The sequence below is a fragment of the Tasmannia lanceolata genome, unplaced genomic scaffold, assembly GCF_043159265.1.
Source record: "Tasmannia lanceolata isolate RefF3 unplaced genomic scaffold, GAP_Taslan_0.1 ptg000019l, whole genome shotgun sequence".
Taxonomy (NCBI): Eukaryota; Viridiplantae; Streptophyta; class Magnoliopsida; order Canellales; family Winteraceae; genus Tasmannia; species Tasmannia lanceolata.
The window spans coordinates 15,952,937-15,976,760 of NW_027518696.1; the positions used below are offsets into that span (position 1 = coordinate 15,952,937).

The 23,824-nt window shown below is 40.1% G+C and overlaps 1 protein-coding gene across 1 annotated transcript; it reads left to right on the top strand.

Annotated features, from left to right (window-relative positions):
• The first annotated feature begins 1,509 nt into the window (after positions 1-1,509).
• LOC143852537 (glutamyl-tRNA(Gln) amidotransferase subunit C) lies at positions 1,510-18,019 on the top strand. Its single transcript, XM_077361951.1, has 5 exons — positions 1,510-1,907; positions 2,197-2,237; positions 17,274-17,329; positions 17,570-17,624; positions 17,736-18,019. The coding sequence occupies exons 1-5, from the start codon at positions 1,722-1,724 to the stop codon at positions 17,809-17,811; spliced, it is 414 nt and encodes a 137-aa protein (XP_077218066.1). The 5' UTR covers positions 1,510-1,721; the 3' UTR covers positions 17,812-18,019.
• Positions 18,020-23,824: the final 5,805 nt, after the last annotated feature.

Sequence of the window (23,824 nt, forward strand, 5' to 3'; positions counted from 1 at the left end):
CTTGCGGTAAGCCAAGTCCCCAATAAACTTGTGGAAGATCCAATCTCCTACAATACCTGTGGGAGATCATGTCCTCACGATACCTGTGAAAGACACCTAGATCCTCACCAAACTTGTGAGAGATCTCTGCAATACCCGCAGAAAATATTGTTCACAATCTTGTGATAAATCATGTCCCAGCAATACTTGCAGTAGACAATTGTCTGCGATCTCATGAATCAGCTCGTCATTGCCATACCCGTGAGTGACCGGTCCTCGTTAAACCCGCAAGAGACTCCACCTGTGGCTTATGCCAAGACTACTCATAGACCAAAGGATAAGCTAAGCGCAAACTGTGAAGATCCCACTGATCCAAACTTTGGCACAAGGCCATATTGTTCTCAAGTTCACTTGGACATTACCATGTTGATGCAACACCGTGAAGAAAAATTGAGGAAAGGGGAGAGAAATAGACGAAAGGGGAGAGAATTAGAAGAATAGGGGAAGAAGAGACGAAAATAACCTGAAGAAGAGACGAATGTCCTATAAAATATCCTTGACCACCCCAAGTCATTAATAGCATAATTGTGAAATTTAATTAATTCTACTCTTATACTTAATTGTCAAATACCGGTAGACTATGCTAGGGGTCATGCAATATAGTCCAAATATAAAGAACCTTCGTGTAATCCACACGTCACTGATTTAATTTAATATAATCAAATTACGTGCAATCTTGCATAAACAATAAGAATTAGAACATGCCTACTAGCCTATGAAGTGGTTTGAATTCGTTCTCCCACAAACAAGGTTCTTTAATTACTGTACGGAACTACCTACAATCCATATTAACCATAGGTTAACACCTTGGAATAGTATTTAGGTCCCTTCGGGCGAATCTGCGCCCTCAAAACTGTCTGGGAAAACATTCCCGAAATCATCCAACCTCAGTGGGTGCGGATGTCCGAACACTCCTTCAGGTGTCCGAACACCCACCTTCAGGCGTCCGAAGAATTTCCTTTGAGTGTCTAAACATACACTCTGAGTTTTTCTTGAAAATTCATGGGCGTCCGAACCCGTGATTCTGGATTTTTAAGATTCGCATGGAAACCCTTATTTTTGTGAAATTTCTACTCGAAAATCTATCTTTTACACTCTTAATCTTTTTTAAATTAGTAAATTAATTATCCTTTGATCTCTGAACTTTTTATCTTCGCAAAAACTCCAAAAGATCGATTTGATCTATATGCTTGTGGCTTAAACCATGAATCTCCTATCCAATCTTCAATATTCTTATTGGATGGAGATTGATCTAAATCACAACCCTAGATCAATTCCCTCTAAAATCTGATTCTTCACGAAGAAATCAAGGACGAATCTAATGAACTTGAACTAAAATAAACCACATATCCTAGGGAGACGATTTCTTTCCTAGGGATCCACACGCTTTCAATCGGGTGTCACAATCTGAAATGAACAGGGTCAAGCATAGAAAAATATAAAATAAAATGAATAATAAATGCACTTTGGTGAGCCTTTCACTTTCTTGTGGATGGCCGAGATTAGTCCGGCCGATTTCATTCCCACTTAGATTTCGTTCCGTCTACCCGAAACATCTTGATCAAACGCGTGTGACCCTAACACTCTTCTTGATTTTATATCCACGGCTGTTGTACATTGAGGGGTAAAAATAAAACAATCTCCTATCCTTGCTGAGTTTTGGCCTACATTTGTTTGAAACCATGGCTACCACCATCTTTCTTAGAGCAATAACACCACCAAAGCTCTGTTCCTTCTTTGGAAACAGAAGCCTCAAGCCCCAGTTCTTCCTTTCTCGACCACGTAACTACTCTGCCCACTCCTCCCTCGACCCTCCCGATGTTCTTCGTCTAGCAGAAACAGCACGCATCTCTCTTACCCCAAAGGAGGTGACTCTCGCACACCACCTGTTTGTATTTAGTCCTCTGACAATAATTCTATGTGGGATGGTGCACTTTTGAAACAAGCCCCACAACATACATTGGTTGGACCCTTTTACGTACATGTGGTGGATCCCACCCTATTGTTATGAATTTCTTCAGATCATCATAATTTCTGGTCCTCTTATTCAGTTAAAAGGCCTATATATTGGGTTCTGATTAGTTCACGATTTCAAGTATTTCTTGAAGTTTCTTTGGACAGTTTCTTATCTTTTGATTAATTTTCATGTAACTGCAGGTTGAGGACTTCTCTCCCAAAATTAGACAAGTGATAGATTGGTATGAGAGGCACTCTTCACATTATGACATTTCTAGAAATCTCTCTTACTTTTTTTCTTATTTATGTGTTTCTTTTCATATTATTGTTATCGCTTCATCTCGGGCTTATTGGAAAAACTCTGGTTGTTGATTTCACCACAAATCCCATGTACATAAAACTACTCCCACTTACTTATATACCCATTGGAAGGCACAATACCTCTCAAATTGTTGTCCTTTATTTTTTCTTTTTGATGGGTAAGCCGGCATTGAACCTGTGCCCTCAAGTTTGAGGAATTGAGCTCCTTCCAATTGAGTTATAATCTCAACCCCCGCCGAGAATTACTGACACTGATAGACAGTTCACATATTAATTCCAAGTTAGAATAGATATTGCGTGTTTCAATATTTCTACACATAGCTAGTTCATTATTTTCATTTTTTTTGAATGGTGAATCATTTATTAAAAGATAAAAAGCAAGACTCAAAGACCTAAAGACCGAGATGTCCACGGGCACACTATTCACTAGATCAGGGCTCCCCATCCTTGTCACTAAGCAGCTAAGCACTGCCGTGTATGCATTAGGAAACCTGTGGCTGCACCTTCTTCACAATCTACACTCTAAAGATGTCAATACTCCTCCAGGAAATTGTATCTGTTGAATCAAATCGTTAATCAATGGTTAAGTGGAGTTGGCTCTAAAATGTGGTTGTGCTCGATGCCAAATTACTACTTCCTTAAGTATCCATAGGTGGGTTCTATGTAGACGACGTCCTGGTAGTAGGAGATGACACTGGAATTGTTGCAATTTTAATCTCAAATCTTAGTGTAGTTGCTAGATGGATTGTGTATCTACCTGGTCAAACTCAACTTTCATTGTAGCTCTAGGAATCCAAGTCCTTTATATATAGGGGTATTTTTAGAAATGACAGATGGGAAGGTAATGAAGGCTTATTCCAGTCCTATTTGAAGTATGGACTGCAATGAGGCTGAGGCTCAAGCACGAAGGACTTCAAGTTGCTATTTGTAGCTTCTGCAGTGAGCTGACAGGAAGGCTTTGTTTGGGGAGTGAAACGTGTTATTGCTATGTTTCAAAGCAAATTCTTGGTCCTTGGACGATAGCTTGCATTGTTGATGACATTTTAGATATGATTGAAGGTGTCAATGTATCCTGTTTGCATATATTGTGGGTAAATGAAACAGTAAATAATTTTGCAAGAGGTGTTTTAGGCATAGTAGCCGAAAATTCCTTTGGTGGGTGGGAAGCTCTTTTTCACTAAAAATGTTTTTCAGAAACAGTTCCGAAACGTGATAAAAAAAATTTGGAGAAACATTTCCGAAACGCATGGGAAACATGTGGGAAGCTCATGTTAAACATGTGTAAAACACGTGAGAGGCATATGAGAAGTGCCTGAAAAACTTATGTGAAATATTTGTGAAACTTACGAAAATTGGTTTGCAAAAAAACACAATAAAAATTTGTGGAATATATATTAAAAAGGAAAACAATAGCATAAATTAAAATAAAAATAAAAATAAGTAGTAAAGTAGGCTAAAAAATAAATAAAGAACCTATGAAAATCATCTTTATATGCCTCTAACTTATATAAAAATTATAAATGTCTGTATTTATACGTAAAATCCTGTTATTTGAAATTTGAAATTTTAAATTTTCAAAAATATAATGTTTCCCTTGTGTTTCATATGCGTTTCCATTGAGGTTTCTCTATCGTTTCTGAAACCTTTCTAATGTGTTTTCTAAGACAGTTCTCAATGTGTTTCTCATACGATTTTTCACTGTTCCCTGTTTTTCATTTCCCCTCTATTTTTTCTCAAAGTTTATCATTTCACGTTTCGCTTCCCGAATTTGTTTCCCAACCTGGTAACTATGGTTTTAAGTTAGTTTTAAGTGTCAGGCATTATATAGACATATATGTAAGAGTGTTAGTCAGAGAATAGATTTCCTTAGGCCCCATATGTCTTGTGTGCAGCCCAAGGGTATCTGATGTAATTTTCCATTCTATTAAAATATTAAGTATATTAGGGAGCGGGGACAAGTTGTGAGTTTTGACTTGAACTCCTTCATCCACAACAGTTCGTGTGGTTTGGGGGGGTTGCTTCCTTCTCTCTTCTCTTCTTTTCTCTCACTCTTTCTCCTCAATTTCAGTCAAGCTTAATACTCCATTAATTATAAAAAAACAAATTTAAAACTACTATATTTAGGTATGTGCATGTAGATTTTGTTTTGTAGTTAGAATTTCCCTTGGTTATTAAGTTGAATACTTGGATCCTTTATTTTTTTAATGGGAGCATATAGCATATACTGTAGGTCATCTATAGCATATTTCAAATAATATAGAATATGAAAATCTGAAACTAAACTTACCCCACATCCCAAGGTTTTCAAACCGGTAACACACTGTGTACTGCATCTCAGATTCTAGTGTATGCAGTAGCTATGTTCCCAAAATTGCATGCTAACATTAATAGATAGATCCTCTCCCACTTTGTATACTGCATCCCTGTAGACACCCCATTTTGACCGAACCCTTTCATGTTTTGTTTTAAATAATTGCCCTAATAAACTAGTGTTCTAAGGTCCCAAATTGTGCCCTAGGTTAACTTAGGGTCCCACCAGGATCCCTGCAAAATTTCGTCGAAATCCGAGCTAGTTTGCCCAGCGAGCAAACCTCAGAAAGTGTCGTGAGACAAGTTCAGAAGGGTGGCGATTTAGCCAGAAAAGGGGTTGTGCTGGAATCTGAAAAACCAGTTCAAATTTGCCATTTTGGGCTGTCCAGGAGGATATGTGGGTGCGTAGATTAGTGTACAGCATAATTGAGGGGTGCATTATCCAGGAGCTGGGCAATTCTGTAAATAAGAAAGATTCTTTTCTTTCTTTTCAAGTAATGTTTAAAGCATAATCTAGATTAAGGGAGGTTAAGAGCTAGAATTAGTTGAGAGAGCATCTTAGGAAGCTTCCAAGGAAGCTTCCTAGGTTGTTAAGAAACCCTCGATCCCAACCCTCCATCCATAAAGGTGATTTGGAGGGTTGAGATCATTTGTCAAGAGATATTTGTTGCAAAACTTTTCTCCTCTGCTTTTACCCCGGACCACCTTCCCCATGTTTGAAGAGTAGCCAAAATGCATAGGTGGGGGTTGCCCATGAAGCAGGAGGGGTTTGGTATATCATCTCTTTTTCTCACTCGAGCCACCCCTCAGCTGTGAAAAGGAGTATGGTTAGATACACTATAGGGGGCTGTCCAAAAGGTGGAAGTGGGGGGTAGAAAACATCATTTTTCTTTCCTTTCTTCTCTATAAACCCAACGAGCGAGGGTTTGTAAAAAAAAAAAAAAAAATTTTGATTTCTACCAGAGAGCAGAGAGAGAGGAAGAAGAGAGAAACCCCTACAAATCCAAACCCATCTTCCCCGTCCCTTTGATCCACGACCATCAAACCCATTCTCCTTCTTCTTCTTCTTTTATTCTCAAAACCTCCATCTCCAAACCCACACCCACCGTTATCCCCACCATCTTCTTCTCCGGCCTCATTTTTGGCCGGAATCCGGCAAGCCCTCCTCCAAACCCACACCCATGTCCTCCATCTTCTTCTCCACCGGAGCTTCTCCACCCCAGCCACTCTTCTTCGCCCAATCTAACCCCATCTCCATTCACCTAAAACCTCCACCATCCTCCTCCAATATCGCCACCACCTGCAACACCTAAACCCATTTTCACCCCAATCTCTGTCAAATCCAAACCCACCACCACCATCTTCTTCTCCAAGTCCCAAACCCATTTCACCACCCTCCATTTCTGCCCTTCATCTCCAAAACCAACCCCCATTTTTCATCTCTGCAACTCTAGCCGGCCGCCTCAGGCACCTTCGACCACCATTACCAACCCAGCCATCGCAGCTACCCCATCCATCTTCACGTTCATCTTCTTCAAACCCTCACCCCCCAAAATCCGACCGGCCATTTTCTTCTTCCCATCATCTCCGGCCGGCCAACCCATCTTCTCCGACCATCCCAACCCTCCATCGACCACCATCGCTTCCCCATCTCAGAGACCCCATTCCCCATCTCCATTCTGCCATTGGATTAAACCCATTTCCCTTTTATCCCCATCGAAACCCTCTTGCCACCATCGGCCAGCCACCTCTAACAACCATCTGCAACCCCCTTCTCCGGCTCCATTACCACCTCCTCCACCGACCCCCTTCTCAGGCCGTATCTGAATCCCCATTTCCTCTGTTTTTAACCCAAACCCATTTTTACCCAGCTTCTCCCCTATAGTCTAACCCATCTCTATCATCCTATCAAACCCGTTTTCACCAAACCTTAACCCCAAACCATAATCCATTCTTCATCTTCCTTGGCTAAATTCCGGCTGAATTGCCAGAGCTCCGGTCAGGTAGCATTTCATAGCTTTAAGAGTTCTAGTCAGGTGAATTACATCGGCATATTTAATTTCATTATTTATATTGGAAGAAAAGAAGGAGGCGTTAAATTCTGCAGTTTCAGGTATTTTTTATTTTTTTTATTTTTTATTTTTTATATAATTAGCTTGATTATTTTGTTTGTGTTATAAGTGTTGATGTCCTGTTTTAGTTTGATCTTGAATAGGTTTTGGTTTCGATCATTGAAACCTAAATCTCTACTTTGCTTCATATTATAAACGGATCACAAGTTGGTCGATCTGTTATGGGAGATAAAAATTGATTGTAATTCTAATGTTTTCTGGTATCATAAGTTGATTTATGTGAAAAGATCAGGTTTAATGCTGTGATTTGGACTCTGTGCGAAAGGTTTTGGGTTTCCTGGATTAATTTAAATGTCTTATGGATAATGGATGATGAAATTGTCTGTGCCAAATGGAAAATGCTAATGTAATGACTATTTGGACCCATGTCATGCAAATATCTGGGTTATCAATTGACCCTATGTCACGGGTATGGAGATATGAATCACATGATTTCTCATTGATCTTTTATTTTAGGAGTGATCTGATTTTCTTGGATATGTTTGTTGGTTGCATTCATAGTGAATTAACCAATTGTCCTCATGTGAAATCAGCATGTTTCGCTTAGCTGAAATATTTGTCCATCTTTAATGCTCGTGAATCCTACTGTATCAGTGGGGTTATAGTATAATGCTCTAATAATCGTACCTGCTCTTATAAGCTTTTCAATCAACTGTTCATATTGCCTTGATATTGCTATTGCATGTTCTTTGGATTTTTAGTCTTGAACTCTACTGGATAGCAGTGAGTGGAAGTGAGGGTTCCTGGCTTTTTGAAATGGATGGTTACAATTTCACATTCAACCGACTATTGATGAAATAACTCACAGTGATGGTCCAGCAAGTGTTTGATAAAAGGACAAGCTACATTGATTTTCCCTTGACCACCGTTGCGGTTGAAAAAGTGCGAAGAATTCAGATCTTGTCATAATGAGCTGCTGCCGGTATAGTCTGAAACTTCCGGTATGTTCAATCAGTAATCTCTTGGGCTTTAGCTTTGTTCCATCAATTTAGCTTTCCGACAACTTGGGGATGATATTTGGTCAGTTCGGTATACCTACATCTAGAACCATTTGCAGTACACTGCGACAAATCGCGTTTGCTGCCCAAAGTCATCCCAAGCCCATCCTTAGGGGACCTGCCCGGTCCGAGTAGCGCTCCCCTCTTATTTTAGTAGACTTTCCTAGTCTTTTAAGACACCTTTTAGATAGGGTCTTTCCCTCATTGCAGGGGCGATGAAGGCGCTAGCCCAAGCCCATCCTTAGGGGACTTGCTCAGTCCAAGTAGCATACCCCTCCTTTGTATATAGGAGACTTACCCAGTCTCATCAGATCCCTTGTTTACGTCATTTGTGTCTCGGAGACAAGCCTTGTCTCATATAGAGAGTTTCCCTTTTAGGAGGCTTACCTAGCCTCATGTTAGAGTGGCCTCCTCTTTTAGAGCGAGTCTTTGGCTTGGTAGTGTTATTAGAGAGTCTCCGACTCATTTGTTCCCCTCTTTGGTGTTATTAGTTAAGAGTTTTTCCATTAGAGACTAACTCAGTCATATAGAGCCTTCCCTGCTTGAGATCTTAGATTCGTTTTCTCTGTTCTTGGGGCACTTCTTTACATGTCGTGGTTCGTCTCTATGAGACGCTTGTTGTTTGTTCGGGGTTTCCCCTTTGGCTTTAGGGTTTTGCCCTAGTTTGTGGTGTTACTTGCGTGTTCCCTTTAAGATTGAAAAATATTTCAAGGTCCAGAGCATTGGAAAAGCTTTAAAATCCAAAAAACATTAGAAATTTGAAACTAAAAAAAAAACATTTGAAAACTTTAAAAATATCAAAAACATTTAAAAAACATTAAAAAATCTTAAATCAGCTAAAGTGTTGAGTTTTATAGCGTATTAGGAGAGTTCGATATTCGAACTACGTTGGCTTGATCCTCTTCCACGAGGTACGTAGTGCAGCTTGGGATCTTCATCCCTAGTCTAGCCAAACTTTGTAAATAAATGTTTTAACCCTTTTTCTTCAAAACCTTATTTTCAACAAGATCTTCCTCTAGAGTTAGGAGTTTGTCCTAGATAGAGAGTTTTAGAGTTAGGAGTTTGTCTTTGATTTGTTGCGTGTTTGTGTTAGAGTTAGGAGTCTGTTACGCCTCCGTCCGGTCAGTTGGCGATTCAGATCGCCGACTGATGACTAGGTCTAAGATGCGTTAGTGATCCCATTGTTTTCCTTAGGATGCACAGCCTAGTTACACATAGGTTGTAGGAACCACCTGCATTAGCTTAGGGCTAACCTGCATTTAGTTAGGGCATATAGGATGTCCTAAAATCTACAATTCACTGGAATTAAAATAAGCGTACAAGAAGCTTTAAGAACTAGTCCGGTCTTTTAGATCGAGTCTAAGATAGAGGTCTAGGTGTCTTAGGCATCATAGTTTAGAATAGGTGCGAAGAACTACGTTGCCTTGATTCTCGTGGAGGCGGGGATACATAGGCTTCTTTGGATGAACATCAGACCATCCGAGGACTCGGGCTAAATCGTTTAGAGTTTTAGGATTTGTTGTGTTGTTATTGTATGTTTTGATGTGTTTTCTTACTTCCTTGTACTGATCCTATACCTTTAGCTATAGCTTGTATGTGTTTGTCCATCAGAACTTAGACACCTATTAGCATGTCACTCATAACCTAGTTATCATTAGGTGACATTTATTTCGGTTCTTTTGTGTGTGCTTATTTTCATCTCCGAGACATGCATGATTAGATAGACGTTTTCTCGGAGATGCGTGTTCCCATTTCATATGATTTTCGCTTGAAACTCTTCAAGGTTAATAATAAATGGCATAAGAGACCAAGTGTTCGCACTCGGGCGAATTGGGGGCGCTCTTCGGACCTTCTCCATTCGTCAGCAGGCACGAACCTTTTGTATCTCTGGTTATCCATTGCAAACAGAGCATTTGTTTTGGTTCCATGGCGTGTCCATGGATGTCGACTCTGAGTTATTTTTAGGTACATCTTGGTTTCGAGCCTTGGCTCCTGATCAGGATGTATCTCATTCGTTTTGTATCGCCACTCATGCTATGCTGTGAGGGTGACACCTATTTTGAGAGTTCCTTGGTAGAGCTCTCCTTCACATCTTTGAGGATTGCAAGGGGGACCTCGCGTCCCTCGCTGCACTCGTCCTCTCAGGATCGGGGTCCACAATCCCAAACTATGTAAATGTATTACATGATAGGTAGATCTTTTCCCACTTTCCTTGGATGTATCTGTGATTAAGTCTGGTCTGCAGAACCTGAGGTAAATATCTTTATTCATGGCATTGCAATTTTAATCCTTCACTTTTCCTTGCACGTCCATAGTTAGCTGATTTTATGATCACTAGGCAGCTAATTACACCACTGAGAGATTAGCAAATGCGAGGGTATTTATACGATTCCGAGTTGTAGTTTCTTAAGTGCCTGATATGTGGTTCTTGAGCAGCTTCTATTTATACTTTTTTTTTTTTTCGTTTCATGAATTTATGAATAAAAAAATTGGGAAGATTCTTGCTTCTTTCCTTGTCATTAAGAAAATGAAAATTATGAAATATAGAGGTTTATATATAGATAAAATGAGAGATATGGTCGAAAATACTCAGTGGTGAACAGAATTAAGCGGCTTTTAGGATATAGAAATAACCATTCTAAAGCACTATAGAAGACTACAATGCACATGGTCTGCATATCTAGTAGTCTTGTGATTAATTCAGTTCATAGTATAATATCATTCAGTACCCATAAGACTAAATTAATAAAGAAATGGGGCAATCTCCGCCCCTAATTGTAATTTTTGTCTTCATATTCTTAATAAATTTTGTTATTTTTTTAAAGAGAAAAGGAAGTATTATGTCATAACATTTTTCCTTTGCCTAATGGTTGCACAGAGTTTATAGGTATGGAGGCACATGTCTCAATATCCATGATGAGTGTAATTTCTCACTCTCAACTTATTATTAAAAAAACAAAAAAGAAAGAAAGAACTGAATAAAAACTCGTATACATGACCGCAATTTAACTTAGTGTTAGGGTCATGTGAATATGATATTCAATTATCTTTCTAATGTGATATTAAATAGTCTCATTCACTTGTGAGCCTTAGTGGCAATTGCTTTGCAATCACTTTAGAAATAATTTCTAAAATTCATTTCTTGTATACCTATATGCTTTTAATGGAATACTATATAAAGTTTCATCACATAAAAATCCAAAGGAGTTTAAACCATGAGGAAGAACATAAAAATGAAGAAAAAGAGGAGCAAGTTCGAAGGTGGTGGGTTTTGCCCTCCTATCTTTTGGTATTGTTCTGTCCACCCTTTTGCTTAGTTTGACGGGTGGTCGGAGAATATCAAGGCATGTTTGCAACCATAAAAAAAAATTCATGGAATGTTTGTTTCCAATGTCAGTGTAGGTTAGAGAAGGCTGGTGGGGAAAAAAGACTGGGAGAGTAGAATGTCTGTCCGAGAGTTTTTTAATCGCCGGCATACAAATCCCCCGTCGGGCCTGGATACCTTCACAAATCAGTGTGTCTGTGGTTCTAGCCTTGATTGGGTGGCTCCAACTTTCCTACATCTGGTAGAAAGTGGATACTCAGCTCAGGAAGCTTTCTTTACAACTGGAGTCTTTAATAGCTGTTGCCGAAGATCTCTGTTTGTGATAAGTCAAGGGGGGAGTAGAGGGAGACCACCATGGCGCCTCCCAGATCTTTTCCTCGATCGTTAGGGAGCCAGGAGGATTTGGACATGATGGCAAAAAGGTTTGACTTCAGAAATGGATCTGTTCGAGGGGAAGGCAGATTACTCCAAACCAAAGTGTAAGTGATTGGAAGTGTATGAAGTGCAACTACAACAACTATGGCACACGACGTGTCTGTAGAAAGTGCTTGGCGTCAAAGTATAACAAAAAGGCACAGGTCGTTAAGTCGTGGATACCTAAGGCGACCCCCAAGGAGATCCTTACACCTAAAATGGATGAAAAGGACCCCTATGTTTTCTATCCCAAGCGAATTAATCAATGATAGGAAGAAGACCCTAAAAAGCTGCTTGATTGGTACTTTGAGAAACAGGTCCTTGTTGGAAGAAGTTTGGACCTGGACGAAAAGAAAATGGGCCCTGCTGCTTCTCAGCAAACCGTTCTGCATTAGTCCCTCAATGGTGCTTTTTTGCTTTGAGTCCCAGAGTCAGGCTACCTCCATCCTACGGCGGGAGGTGATGCTTTGGGTGGATACCACGTTTCCCTTCAACCGTGGTCTCCTGCCTTAACTACTGGTGCAAGAACAGTGAGACTTAGGTTTTTTAATATCCCACTTCATGCCTGGTCTCTTTCCACGGTGGGGATTCTGGGTCAGCATTTTGGACAAGTTTTGGAAACACAGATGTCGGGCAGTCATGACCACTGCCTGGGATTTGCTTCTGTTAAGGTCTTAACTTTGTTGTGGAATTGTTTACCATCTTTTATAAATATTCTGGTAGACTCCACGATTTTTACAGTTGGAGTTAAGATGGTGGATGAGTCTTTAATGCCCTTTAAAGATCCTTTGGCTGAGGGGATTCTGCCCCTTTGGTCCCTGTTTAGATGTCTCTGTTGATCCACCACCGGTGGTTGATCCGCATGTGGTTGGGCCTCTACCGGCGGTTTCTGGGGATAAATCCGTCTTATCCAAGTTAAAAGAGCCATTGGACAAATCTGTCCCAGATTTTGAAGTATCTTCTACTTCGGGAAGGGAGAAACCTGTAGATACACTTAAAAGTTTAGCCCCATCATTGAAAGGGAAATTGGTCAGTCCTGGGAAAGGACCGTGTCAGAAGCCATTAAAAACTAAATCTAGTATTCTCACTGGCAAAGCCTCTAGAAAAGATATTTCTGACTGTCGCTATCTCCATCCACTGTCAGTAGAAAAAGGCGGTAAAGATTAAAACCTCTTTTTTAGAAGCAAAAACAATAAAGGAAGTTCAAAAGTCTTGAATGATATTAATAGTCAGATCAAAAGGTTTCGTGTCAATCCCTCCAAAATAGGCACTCAGTCTCAGAAAGAAAAAGTAGGTCAAAATGGGCGGGGTGTGTGCCTCGAGAATTATTTATTTGTTACAAAAGGAGATCTTTCTCTATTTAAAAGAAACCTATTGGGTTTTCGGAGAAAAGAAGAACCAAAGAAATCTAATTTAGCTTCCAAGTTTAGCCTTCTTAAAGATTTTGTACCCTTCAAAGCCTTCTCATCTACCATGTCATCCGACTCTGGTTCCTCATCTAGGAAGAGGAAGGCGGTCACGTTCGAGGTAGATGATTTACAGTTTCTTAGGGACCTGGAATATGATGCAGCAATGGCGGCCAAAGAATGTCCTACACCTAAGGAAATTACCTTGGGAATTTGGAAGAGACAATGAAAACAATTCGAGAGGGATGCTCTAGCTAACAAGGACTGTCTTTTAAAGGTTTCGGGGAAGTCTGATCCGAAGGAAAGGAGGCTTTTGTCAGAATCTATAAACTTCTATTCTTTAAGGAAGCTCTGGAAGAGGAGCGAAGAGCTTGTCGTCAGCGTTGGGAGGAGGTTAAGGCAGCTGAGATTGAGCGATTGGAAAATTTGATGGGACCTCAATAGACGTATCTCAGGAGTCAAGGGATTCCCTAGATCGGGAAGTCATCAGTGAGGTCTGGAATCGGATGGGTGTGGATGTGGAAAGACAGGAGGCGGACTCAAGGTTGATGGATTTTCTAGAATCAGAAGAAAGTAAAGTTGTTCCCTCTGAGGAAATAGATGAGTTGTTGGCTATAGAGGATGTCTTCGGAATAGGTTTTGACGATGATCTGGAAGTCACTAAAAATTTGTTTCGGTCTATAGCTATTAGGGATCTGAGAGAGCGAAGACAGGTTAGACCTGAGAAGGATGATGGTGAAAAGGGGGCCGAGGGTAGCAACCCTGAATGAAAGGTCTCCCGACCCCGAAAAAAAAAAGGAGGGAAGGGAGAAAAAAGAAGGGAAGAAGAAAAAGGACAAAAGTAGAAGGAAGAGGAAAAAGAAACAAAAAAATAGAGGATAAAAGGAGAAGGAAGAGGAAAAGAAAAGAAAAGAAGAGAACAGAAAACGAATAGAAAGAGAAATGAAGGAGAAAGGAAAATAGAATTCAGTAAGAAAATTGAAGGCCGGACTATAAGAAAGAGATAGGTGTTGTGTGAATGCTTCATTAGAAGTGTTTTCTTTCGTTTGAGGCTCTTCCCCATAGGCTTGTGAATCCCTCAGTCTAGTGCCATTTCGTGGTAGTATAGTTTTGTTTTTAATCCGGTGGTTTTTAATGGAGTTTCAAAATTTAGGACTGTAGGTCCTTAAAGGGTAAACCCCTTTCACAATCTTCCAGGATACCTATCGTTTAATAGCACTGTGAATTGCCTGTCGTTATCCAGAAATTGTCTTTTTCCATAGCCATAGCTTGAGATATTCGTTCTCTCGCTTAGGTTTTCCTATCTGGATATTTTAATTTTGCTATACCTTCCCGGAGTTTTCTTTAGATCTGGAGTTTTAGAGTTTCAGGAGGCAGGTTTGGTAGTTTCAGATGAATCAATCAGCTTGAAGTTTCAAGAGGTTTCTATTTAGGAGAACTACAATTATACGCAGTCTCAAAAAAGGTACAAGCGATAGTTTCAAAAGATTGTTATGAAAGATGTAAAGAAGGCATACTACATAATAGATGAAAGGAATGCTTCGTTTCTACTGTAATTTTTTGTTATTTTGGTTACTTTTGAATTGGTCTCGGGTGTACCCGTGACACCTTAATATTTTGTATTGCAGGCTGGGACTCCTGGTCCCGATTGCTATCTGAATATTAATGAAATAGGTCACTTTTAAAATAAAAAAAGTTCGAAGGATTGAATAGATGGTCAGAGGATTGGTAGTGTCTCTACTGCCATTACCATAACTTCATCTGGCGGAGAAAATGGAGAATCTGCATGCACACCAGACGAAACTTGACCTCTTTTTTTGGGGAGGGGAGATCTCGCATTGGAAGAGCTAAATCAAGGGTAGGTACTACCCTTTCGGGCTGGTGGTGCTCTCCCTGTAAGTATCTCAACTTCACCTGGCGGGATAAATGTCGTTGGTGTCGTCAGACTAGATTCCCTTCTAAATGGGTTCCCCATTCTAGATCAGCTTCTCGCCTGGAGGCGGATTATGGGGAGGGTGATCGATGGCCCGACACTGGTAAAATTTCCTCACATGAGGAAGGAGGTGTCTCGATCTTATCCATTTCGCGTAGGGAAGTGGATGTTTGAATCAAAATTGCAGGCATTATAGATCCTTTCCAAAGAACCCGAGGCCCTTGGGGATAAGTTGCTTTCTCTCTCACCATGGAGCAAGGAATTTCTCCAAGGAGAGGAAGCTTTATGGGTTAAGTTTTATGGTATCCCTTTACATGTATGAGCCATATCAACGGTGGAGGTCATAGGAAATTTGTTTGGTAAGGTACTGGAAATAAAGATAGAAGGTAGTTATCAACATTGTATGAGCTTTGTTTCGGCCAAAATTCTAGCTCCCAGATGGAAGATCCCAAATTCCGGTGTTCAAATTAGGATGCTAGATAATCTCTACACCATTAGGGTGGAAATCCAGGAAAAAATAGGTGAATGTACAACCAATCCTCATTCTTTTTCGTTGTCCCCAGATGAAGACCCCCTAAAGATTCAAGGTTGCTTGTCCATTGGTCTCTCGGACCCCTTTCGGAATTCAAATTTCAAAATGACCCAATCAAACCTCTCTGGCGTGCCACCCAAGACTGGACCTGAAATAGGCCTTGAAAAAGGCGCGATGGAACTTGGAATCAAGGATTTTGGTCAGACTAGCCCATCTCTGGAGGGGCCTGAGTCAAATGACCATCCTGCGCCTAGGCGGAAAGTCACGTGGCTGGATCTGCCCTCCAAGATGAGTAGAAAGGTGGGTCATTATTCAAGGGTAAGGATCAATCTTTCTGGTGAAAGCATGGAATTAAAACCAAGGTGTTAAGACCAAAAGAAAATTTTAATATGAGATTTTTGGAGAAATATTCAGGACCTTCCCTTGGAGGAGTAAAGGACAAAAGCAGCAGCCGGCTCCCAAAAATGATTAAATCTCTTGCCCACTCACCCAGGGTAGGTCTGGCCGGTGGATAAGTCTCTAGTAGCCTCCCCCAAGTTCTAGATGATAGTAGTCTTTTGGGGTGTTGGGGACCCTTCGTAACCCAGCAGAAGTGAGGCTTTAGAGGCTTTATCGTGTTGTGGAAGTTTCCTTTATTTATTATTTTAGATATTGGGGATCGAGCCTTATTCCATAAGTAAGCCATCTGTTTTGACGCGTCTATGCATTCGAGTGTTCCATAGTAGCAGGGAAGGTATAAGGTTTTGGGACCCGATTTTTAGGGCTTCATTAAGTCAGTATATTGATAAGAAGTCAGTCGCGCATAGGAGAGTTTTAATCAAAGAGGTATGGCTAACGAATCTTCTCCTTGCGCTGGTGGTAGGAGAAGACGGCTACTCATGGAACTTCTGGTCTTGGAAAACATCCTCAAAAGGATGAAGAGGATGGTTTATAATGAAGAGAGGGCTCTCATCAATGATCCAACTCACAAGGAGATATCGGGAGATCTTCTCCGAAAACAGTGGGAATCATTTAAATTAGAGGCTCAAGATTGCCCCTTCACCTTGTACAGTCTCCGTGGGATTGGTTCGGTTGAAGAAACCCACTCGTCTCTATAGGAATGTCTTCAAACTCATGTTGGATGAGGCAAGGGCGGAGAGGAGGCTGAATTGGGAAGCTAACAAGATTGTTGGCATCCGGATGGTGGAGGAAAGAATTGCAAGTAGAAAAAACCCTAGATATCTGGATCGGATCGCGGAGGAGTTACTCATTGAAATGCCGGATTTCCAAATCTGGTATATCATGGAGGAGTTGGAGAAATGCTCGGCATAGTTTCTTTTCAGACCCCCGTGGAAAAATGCAAAAATTAGGAATTGGTTCTAGTATTTGAATCACCAGGAGGCAAATAGGTACTTGAGGTAGATAGTAGTGGAAGTACTCCTTGTTGATCCACAGGTGTTCTTGGTTCATGGTGGTGCCGGAGCTCTTGGGGTGGATTTTTCGGGTTTGGTACAAAGAAGAAGTCAACCAATTGCACATGTAGTTAACAGCGGATCTGTGGGTATTTTGGTTTTGTTTTTTGGTATAGGGTACACCCTATCCTATCATACTATGTAAAAGCACGAGGGGACTCCTGGACCCCAGTGTAATCCCCAATGTATTTTTCATGGTATGAATACAATTGTCATATTTCAAAAAAATATAAAGTTTCATCACATCGACAATATGCATTATACCATCATATTTCTTTATCAGTTTTTATTTCCATTTGTTTGACTTCAGCTGTATTGCTATAAGGATTTCCTTTCATACTGGTTAATTAATTTAAGTTTAATCTATTGTTTTCCTTTTATCTTTCTGTTTATTCCCATGCCTCTTGGAACTTTTTAATCCTTAGGGTTTTGATTAGCTTGATTTTTTCGTTACAGGTTTGGACAGCTCCAAGCAGTTGATCTTGAAAGCATTGAGCCTACACTTCTAGCTGGTACTTAGCAACTGTTACTTGAAATTATACAATTGAAATTGTTTCATGGGGATGTTGGATGCTTCACTGCACATCATTTCGAGTTTGGGTTGTAGTAAAAAAATCCCCGTCATCTGACAATTCTTTATTCTCATTGTTTGTTCTAGCATATCACACTATTTTTTCCCTGTAATTTACATTTATACCGTTATAATTATATTATTGACTCTTCATTGCTAACCACAACTGCTGTTTGTACAGATACTGAAGTTGGTGACAATTTGAGATCTGATTTGCCCGAAACATTTGAGAACTGGTGAGGGAGATTGTGATCTTTTCCGTATATTTTCTAGACCTTCACTTTTCCGACTTTAAACGCATTGTTTCACTCAATAAAACTAAATGCGATTTGGTATTCTGAAAACAGGGAGGCTATGTTAGCTGCTGTTCCAAGCTATGAGGAACCATTTATCAAAGTTCCCAAAGTCTTGAGCAAGGAATGATGCTGTGTAACCTAATTTTAACTTCATTTTCATGTGGAGCCTACTCATCAAGAGGGTTCTCTTCCTTAATAGGTAAGTAACTGTGTTCCACTAGTGTCGGTCATTACTGTGTTAAAATAAAAAGCATGGTTTCAACTGGAGAGGACAGCTGAAGGAAACTTCAATATTCACACCCTTTATTAATTAAGCATAGCCGACTTCAACGCCATATTTTCATTATTAGCACTGATGTTAGTTCGAAGCAGAGATCTGATATACGCTAGCCTGTGCAAAGCTAAGAAGTCAGTTTGGTTGCACGTAGTTATAGAGTAATGGTGAATTAGAACTGAAGTAGTCAACTGGTGTAATAGTAATGAAGTAATGTCCTTGTAGAGTAGTGGTAAGTAATATTTGGATTTCAACTTAAGTGGTTTTCTTGTGCAGAGTGCACCAAAATAGGGGGGCAATAGCGGTGTCATTACGAATATGAGAGAGAGAGAGAGAGAGAGAGAGAGAGAGAGAGAGAGAGAGAGAGAGAGAGAGAGAGAGATAAATCTCAAGACTCTACTAGCAAAAAAGTTTCTTTTTTAAGTAGTTTTGTGTGGCACAAAAGTCGTGTCACATGGGCAGACAAATGAGAAACAAGGCAAGTAGACTCTTAGTAGTTTGAATCAACACATGCACCAAACACCACTAGTAGTTGACGTGCACACCCCCCCCCCCCCCCCCCCCCCCCCCACACACACACACACCCACCCACACCCACACCCACACACAAAACCAACCAAAACACCAAGTAAACCCCAGAGATTGTGCAACCAAACTGACCCTTATCAATGTTTCCAAAGTCTTGAACAAGGAATGATTCTATGGAATTTTTCCCTCCTCGCGACCATCTGGGTGCTATGGAAAGAGAGGAATAATCGGGTGTTAAGGACACTCCAAGACACCCCTCTTTCTCGCTAATAAAGCTTTTGCCTTAGTTATAGCTTGGGCAAATGCTTCTCCTTGCTTTTTGTTTATGTATGCCCCTGATTTATGGTACGGATGGAAGGAAATATGCAATAGCTCTGAGCCGAGATCCAAGATAAGGCATGTTTGGGTACCTCCCGGTCCAGGTTTCCTAAAATTGAATTTTGATGGGTCCAGTATTGGAAATCAGGGGCCGTCGGTCATTGGAGGTGTTCTTAGAGATGAGAATGGTTCTTTAAGGTGGGCCTTTCTCGGGACTGGTAGGGATAGTAGACTCTTGTAAAGTGGAAGTGCAAGCGGCCTATCAAGGAATCAAACTTCTTGAAGATTTGAGCTTGGATAAAGTAATAGTAGAAAGAGATGCTCTTAATGTCATCAGATGGCTTTGTGGTGGCCATCCCTATCCATGGAGGTTCGCTAAATACATTGAGGAGATTCGAGATAGGGTGGTGAATCCCCTCCTTCCTTCGTTCATGTGAGAAGATCGGCTAACAAGGCATCCGATGGACTAGCTAGGGAAGGGGTGTCGAAAGAGGAGTTGGAGCTTTACGGTTTTCTCCCCCTTTGATGTCTGCGTTCTCCCCTCTTCCTTTTAGGTAACTATGTTCCACTAGTGGAGGTTATTACTGTGTTAAGAGAAACAGCATGGTTTCAACTGAAGGAAACTTCAACATGCACACCCTTTATGAAGCATAGTAGACTTCAATGCCATATTTTCATTATTAGCATTGATTTTAGTTCTAAGCTGAGATCTGATGTATGGTAGCCTCTGAAAACCCTGTTTGTTTTAGATTTTGAGAATCAATTTTGAGTCCAAAATTGATTATTGGACTCAATACTACCCACAAATTTGAGTCCAATAATCACTTTTGGGCTCAATCAATTTTCAAAATCCAAAACAGAGAGGGCCTTCAAGTTGGGTGAGTACTGTCTAGTGTAGAAGCTTTTCACTAGTAAACCAATCTTTGCAGGGCCAAATGGTTGAATGGTTTGGATCACCAAATCAAACCTCTCTTATACATTAACCTTTGGTATTTTTACCTGCACAGGCAAAAACCGCCCTTGTTGTTTAGATTGCAATGGATAGTTGGAAACAGGAAGAGTTTCACTGGTATTTTCTGAGATCCATGGCGAAGAAACTTCAGCAGTAGTCTATAGGAAGAGGATATATTTGAATTTGATAGGATACTGATCTAGTTATGGGATGGAATGCATCAATTTTTATATGGTGTGTTTATGAGTACTCTTTTTACACTACAATGGGACCATTTGGCACTTCCATTTCTTGATAATTGGGTAAACTCAGCTTGTCTTTTCTTTTTTAATTGGCTTCTTAGAGCTTTTTGGGAACTGTAGTAACCTTTGACAGCTGTTTAAATAATAAAAGACAAGCTGAGTTTGTGTAATTATCAACACGAGGTAGTGCCCAATCAAAATGTCGTAGTGCCAATATCACAGGAAGCCATTTCTCTGCGCACTATGTAGTAGTGAGTGTGTTACATTATATTATATTAAGGTTAGGCCTTGTGAAGCATTCCTCTCATATTAACATGGATGAGCGATTCAAGGTGGGTATTGGGCCCGCATGTGTTAAATTAACAATATCCAATATCCTTCTTTATTCATGGGTTTTTTTAAAATAATCAATTAATGCCAATTATATAACTTGGTAAAAAATTTGTGGGAAAAACTCTACTTATTTAGAGAGAGAGAGAGAGACTTGCCAGGCAATTTCGCGTTCGCGGGTCGCTTTTGCAGGAAAGAACAGCCACCTCATATGAATTAAATGAAACGCAAAATCTGTTCAAAAGTGAGCATGTGTAGCGGTTCTCTCCTGCAAAAGTGAGTCGTGAAATGTCCTTCCGCAAAATTGCCCAGTAGATGCCGGAGAAATTATATAATGAATGGCCGTATGAACACGTACTCATCATCCCATCCTTGATATTTGATCCAACAGCAGCTCACTTTTAGAGGAGCTGCTGTTGGATCAAATATCAAGGGTGATACTTCTACCGTACCACATTTACGTGTTTATACGGCCTTTCAACATATAAATTCTATCTGATCCCATTATTGAATTTATTGATAAAACCGAAGCCTTCTGTAGAGATGAAGTTTAGGAAGAGTTGAAATCAAAGAAAAATTGATTGCAAAGTTGGTTTAGGGCTTAATGAGAGTTGGTAGATCTATCAAGACTCATTCCATGTTAAATGGTTATATATATATATATATATAGACCCAACCACTCAAAGCTAGCCGTTAGTGGCACTTTCGTAAATAAATGCCCATTCAAAATCTAGCCGTTACACCCCAACGGCTAGTTTTTCCAGATGGATCCGGTCGACCGGAGGGGTGCAGTCGACCGCCCTTCGAGGGCTGGTCCATTTTATTTTTCAACAACACATATCGCGTGGTCGTCCAAAATATACATTTTGGTCCTTTTGTATTTTTCCTTTTACACGGGTTGATTGACCCAGATAGGACCGATCGACCGGGGACCAGATTTTTCCAATTTTATTTTCAAAACCATTTTTTATCTTTTCCAAGTTTTAAAACATGGTTTTGAGTTCCTTTGAAAAGCGCTTCTCTCTCTTCTCTTTGTCTTGTGGCGTACAATGATCTTCCTTTGCATATTCACTTGCTTGAAATGCTTGAATTTAAGCTCCTCATTAATTTTATTTTACCTTAAAGGAAATTTTTTTTTTTTTTTTTAAAGTTTTATGATCAGTTAAATAAAAGTAAACAATTTATATAGCTCAAATTGTCAAGTAAGAATCAAGTGCCCAAGACTTCGATTTCAAGACAATTAAATATGTGTTAATTATTGATCCGGGTATATTCTAGCTTCTTTGACAGATGTTTGGTTCATCCTCAAGCTTTGGCCATAGTACAATTATTGTGCTAGATTGAATGAACCTGTGAATAACCTGTCTATAGCACAAAACTCAAGGCAATTTATCAATCCTTAATATAAATCAATTTATGTTTGTCATCAAAACAAGGAATAGTTGAACCCTTAGTGACCCTTGGGCTAACAACAATCCTCCCCTAGTTTTTAAATGCGCCTACAAAGGGAAAGATGGGGTCTACATATATAGCCTAGAAACTTACTCTCCCTTTCCAATGTGAGATTCTACATGTCGTGCGTAGTCTGAAATGATAGGCCCTACCTAATAAAAAATGTGAGGTGTAAAGCGATGGTCCCATCACATATGAGATGTAAAATGGTGGGCCTCCCACCCACACTATGCATGTGTTTGGGTGGAGAATTTGTTGGATCCACCACATCAAAAAAATAAGTTGTAAAGTGGTGGGCCCTACGCTAATGCATAGGTTAAGGCTGAGATGGTGATCCTAACCCATGAATAACATTAGAAGTAAAATGGTGGACCCACCATATGAAACCCTGAATTCTAAAAAAAGTAGGTCCCACCCCACAAAACATGAGTAAAACGGTGAGCCCATCCCATCATGTGGTGTAAAATGGTGGGCCCAACACTATGCATGGATTTGGGTGGAGATCATGGGCCTACCACATCAAAGCATGAGGGGTAGATGGTAGGCTCATCTATAAAATGGTGGGCCCCACCCATTGTAATGTAAAATAGAGCCCCCTCGCAGAAATTAAGATTGAAAATACAGAAAACGAAGTTGGGATGTAAAGTGGTGTGCCCCATCCCGTCAAAACTAAAATTATTTTTCTAAGTCTGCAGTTGCATATGAGAATGGAGTAAAAATCAGATAGAAAAGGAATTCTGCACAAGTCAGAGTACTCAACTCAACTCAACTCAACTAAATCTGCAGTGAGAGTGAAAATCGAAAATCAAGAAAGAAAAGGAGCTATGAAGAAGTCCATATTAGGAGTGAAAATTGGTACTGAAACCCTGAAAGGAAACAGAAAGCAGAATCAATGCCATTGCTAAGCTTATAAAAGAGCAAGTGGAGCAAAAAACTTGACAATGTGGAGTTTGATCAGTTAAAGATGGGGAGAACTTTTTGTTGGGTTTAAGTCCAGCCCAACAAGGGCTTATTTGGAATTTGTTTTAACTAGAGGGATAATATGGCCCTTCTATACCTAAAGCATATCTCTAAGTGTAGTCCTAATCTTTGGCAACTAGAGAAAACAACACAAAATAGAAGGAAAAAGAGGGAAAATTCACAGGAAAAGGGGTTTCTGCGTAGCAGTGATCAAACCGACGATCGGAGGTCGATCCGTGGTCCGATTGAGCTGACTTTTGGACAACAAGTTTCGTGACATCTTGATCTACATTCTGAACGGTTGGATTGTGAATTTGAGTTCTCTAAATCACGTTTCTAGGTCATTTACGAACAGCAGATTTTGGGTGAGATCTTCACCATTTTCTTCAACTTTTTCTTCTTGTTTGGAGTTGATATTGTTGCTCAATCTTCACTCATATTTGTGGATTCCATTGTTGTTGGAATGGGGGATGTTTATCCCGTTGATGAAGTTGAGAATTAGGTTTTGTACCTAAAGTATTATAGTGGAGATTTGGGTGGACTCCGAGAAAGGTCCCGTGGTTTTTATCCTTCACGTTGAAGGAGTTTTCCACATAAAAATTCTCTTGTGTTGATTGTGGTTGTTTGTTGATATTTTTTGTGGTTAGTATATTTCCATTGTTTGTGTTCAATTGTTTTCTCACAGGTTTGATCAAAGCGGGAAAGGGTTTTTTCCCAACATAGTGGTATCAAAGCATTCGGGTTGTTTGCACACAAGGTGTTTGTGATATTGCTTGAGAAAAGCAAGGTTGTTATTGACTTTGATTGAACGATGGAAACGAATTTGAATAGAATGATCAGCTTGAATGGAAGGAATTATCATGTTTGGAGGGGTAAAATGGAAGACCTTCTATATGTGAAGAGTTGGCATCTACCGGTATTCGGCGATACAAAACCTGACAACATGACCGATGCCGATTGGACTCTTGAGCATAAAGTTGTGTGCGGGTTCATTCCACAATATGTGGATGATAATGTTTTGAATCACATCAGTAAAGAATCACATGTCAGGACTCTGTGGAAGAAGCTTGAATCGTTGTATGCG

Bases quoted from the DNA above. Each gene is read 5' to 3' on its own strand.
- LOC143852537 (XM_077361951.1), top strand. From the start codon at position 1,722: ATGGCTACCACCATCTTTCTTAGAGCAATAACACCACCAAAGCTCTGT. The intron at 1,908-2,196 runs GTGACTCTCGCA...ATGTAACTGCAG, and splicing joins TCTCTCTTACCCCAAAGGAG to GTTGAGGACTTCTCTCCCAA. The intron at 17,330-17,569 runs GTACTTAGCAAC...CTGTTTGTACAG, and splicing joins TGAGCCTACACTTCTAGCTG to ATACTGAAGTTGGTGACAAT.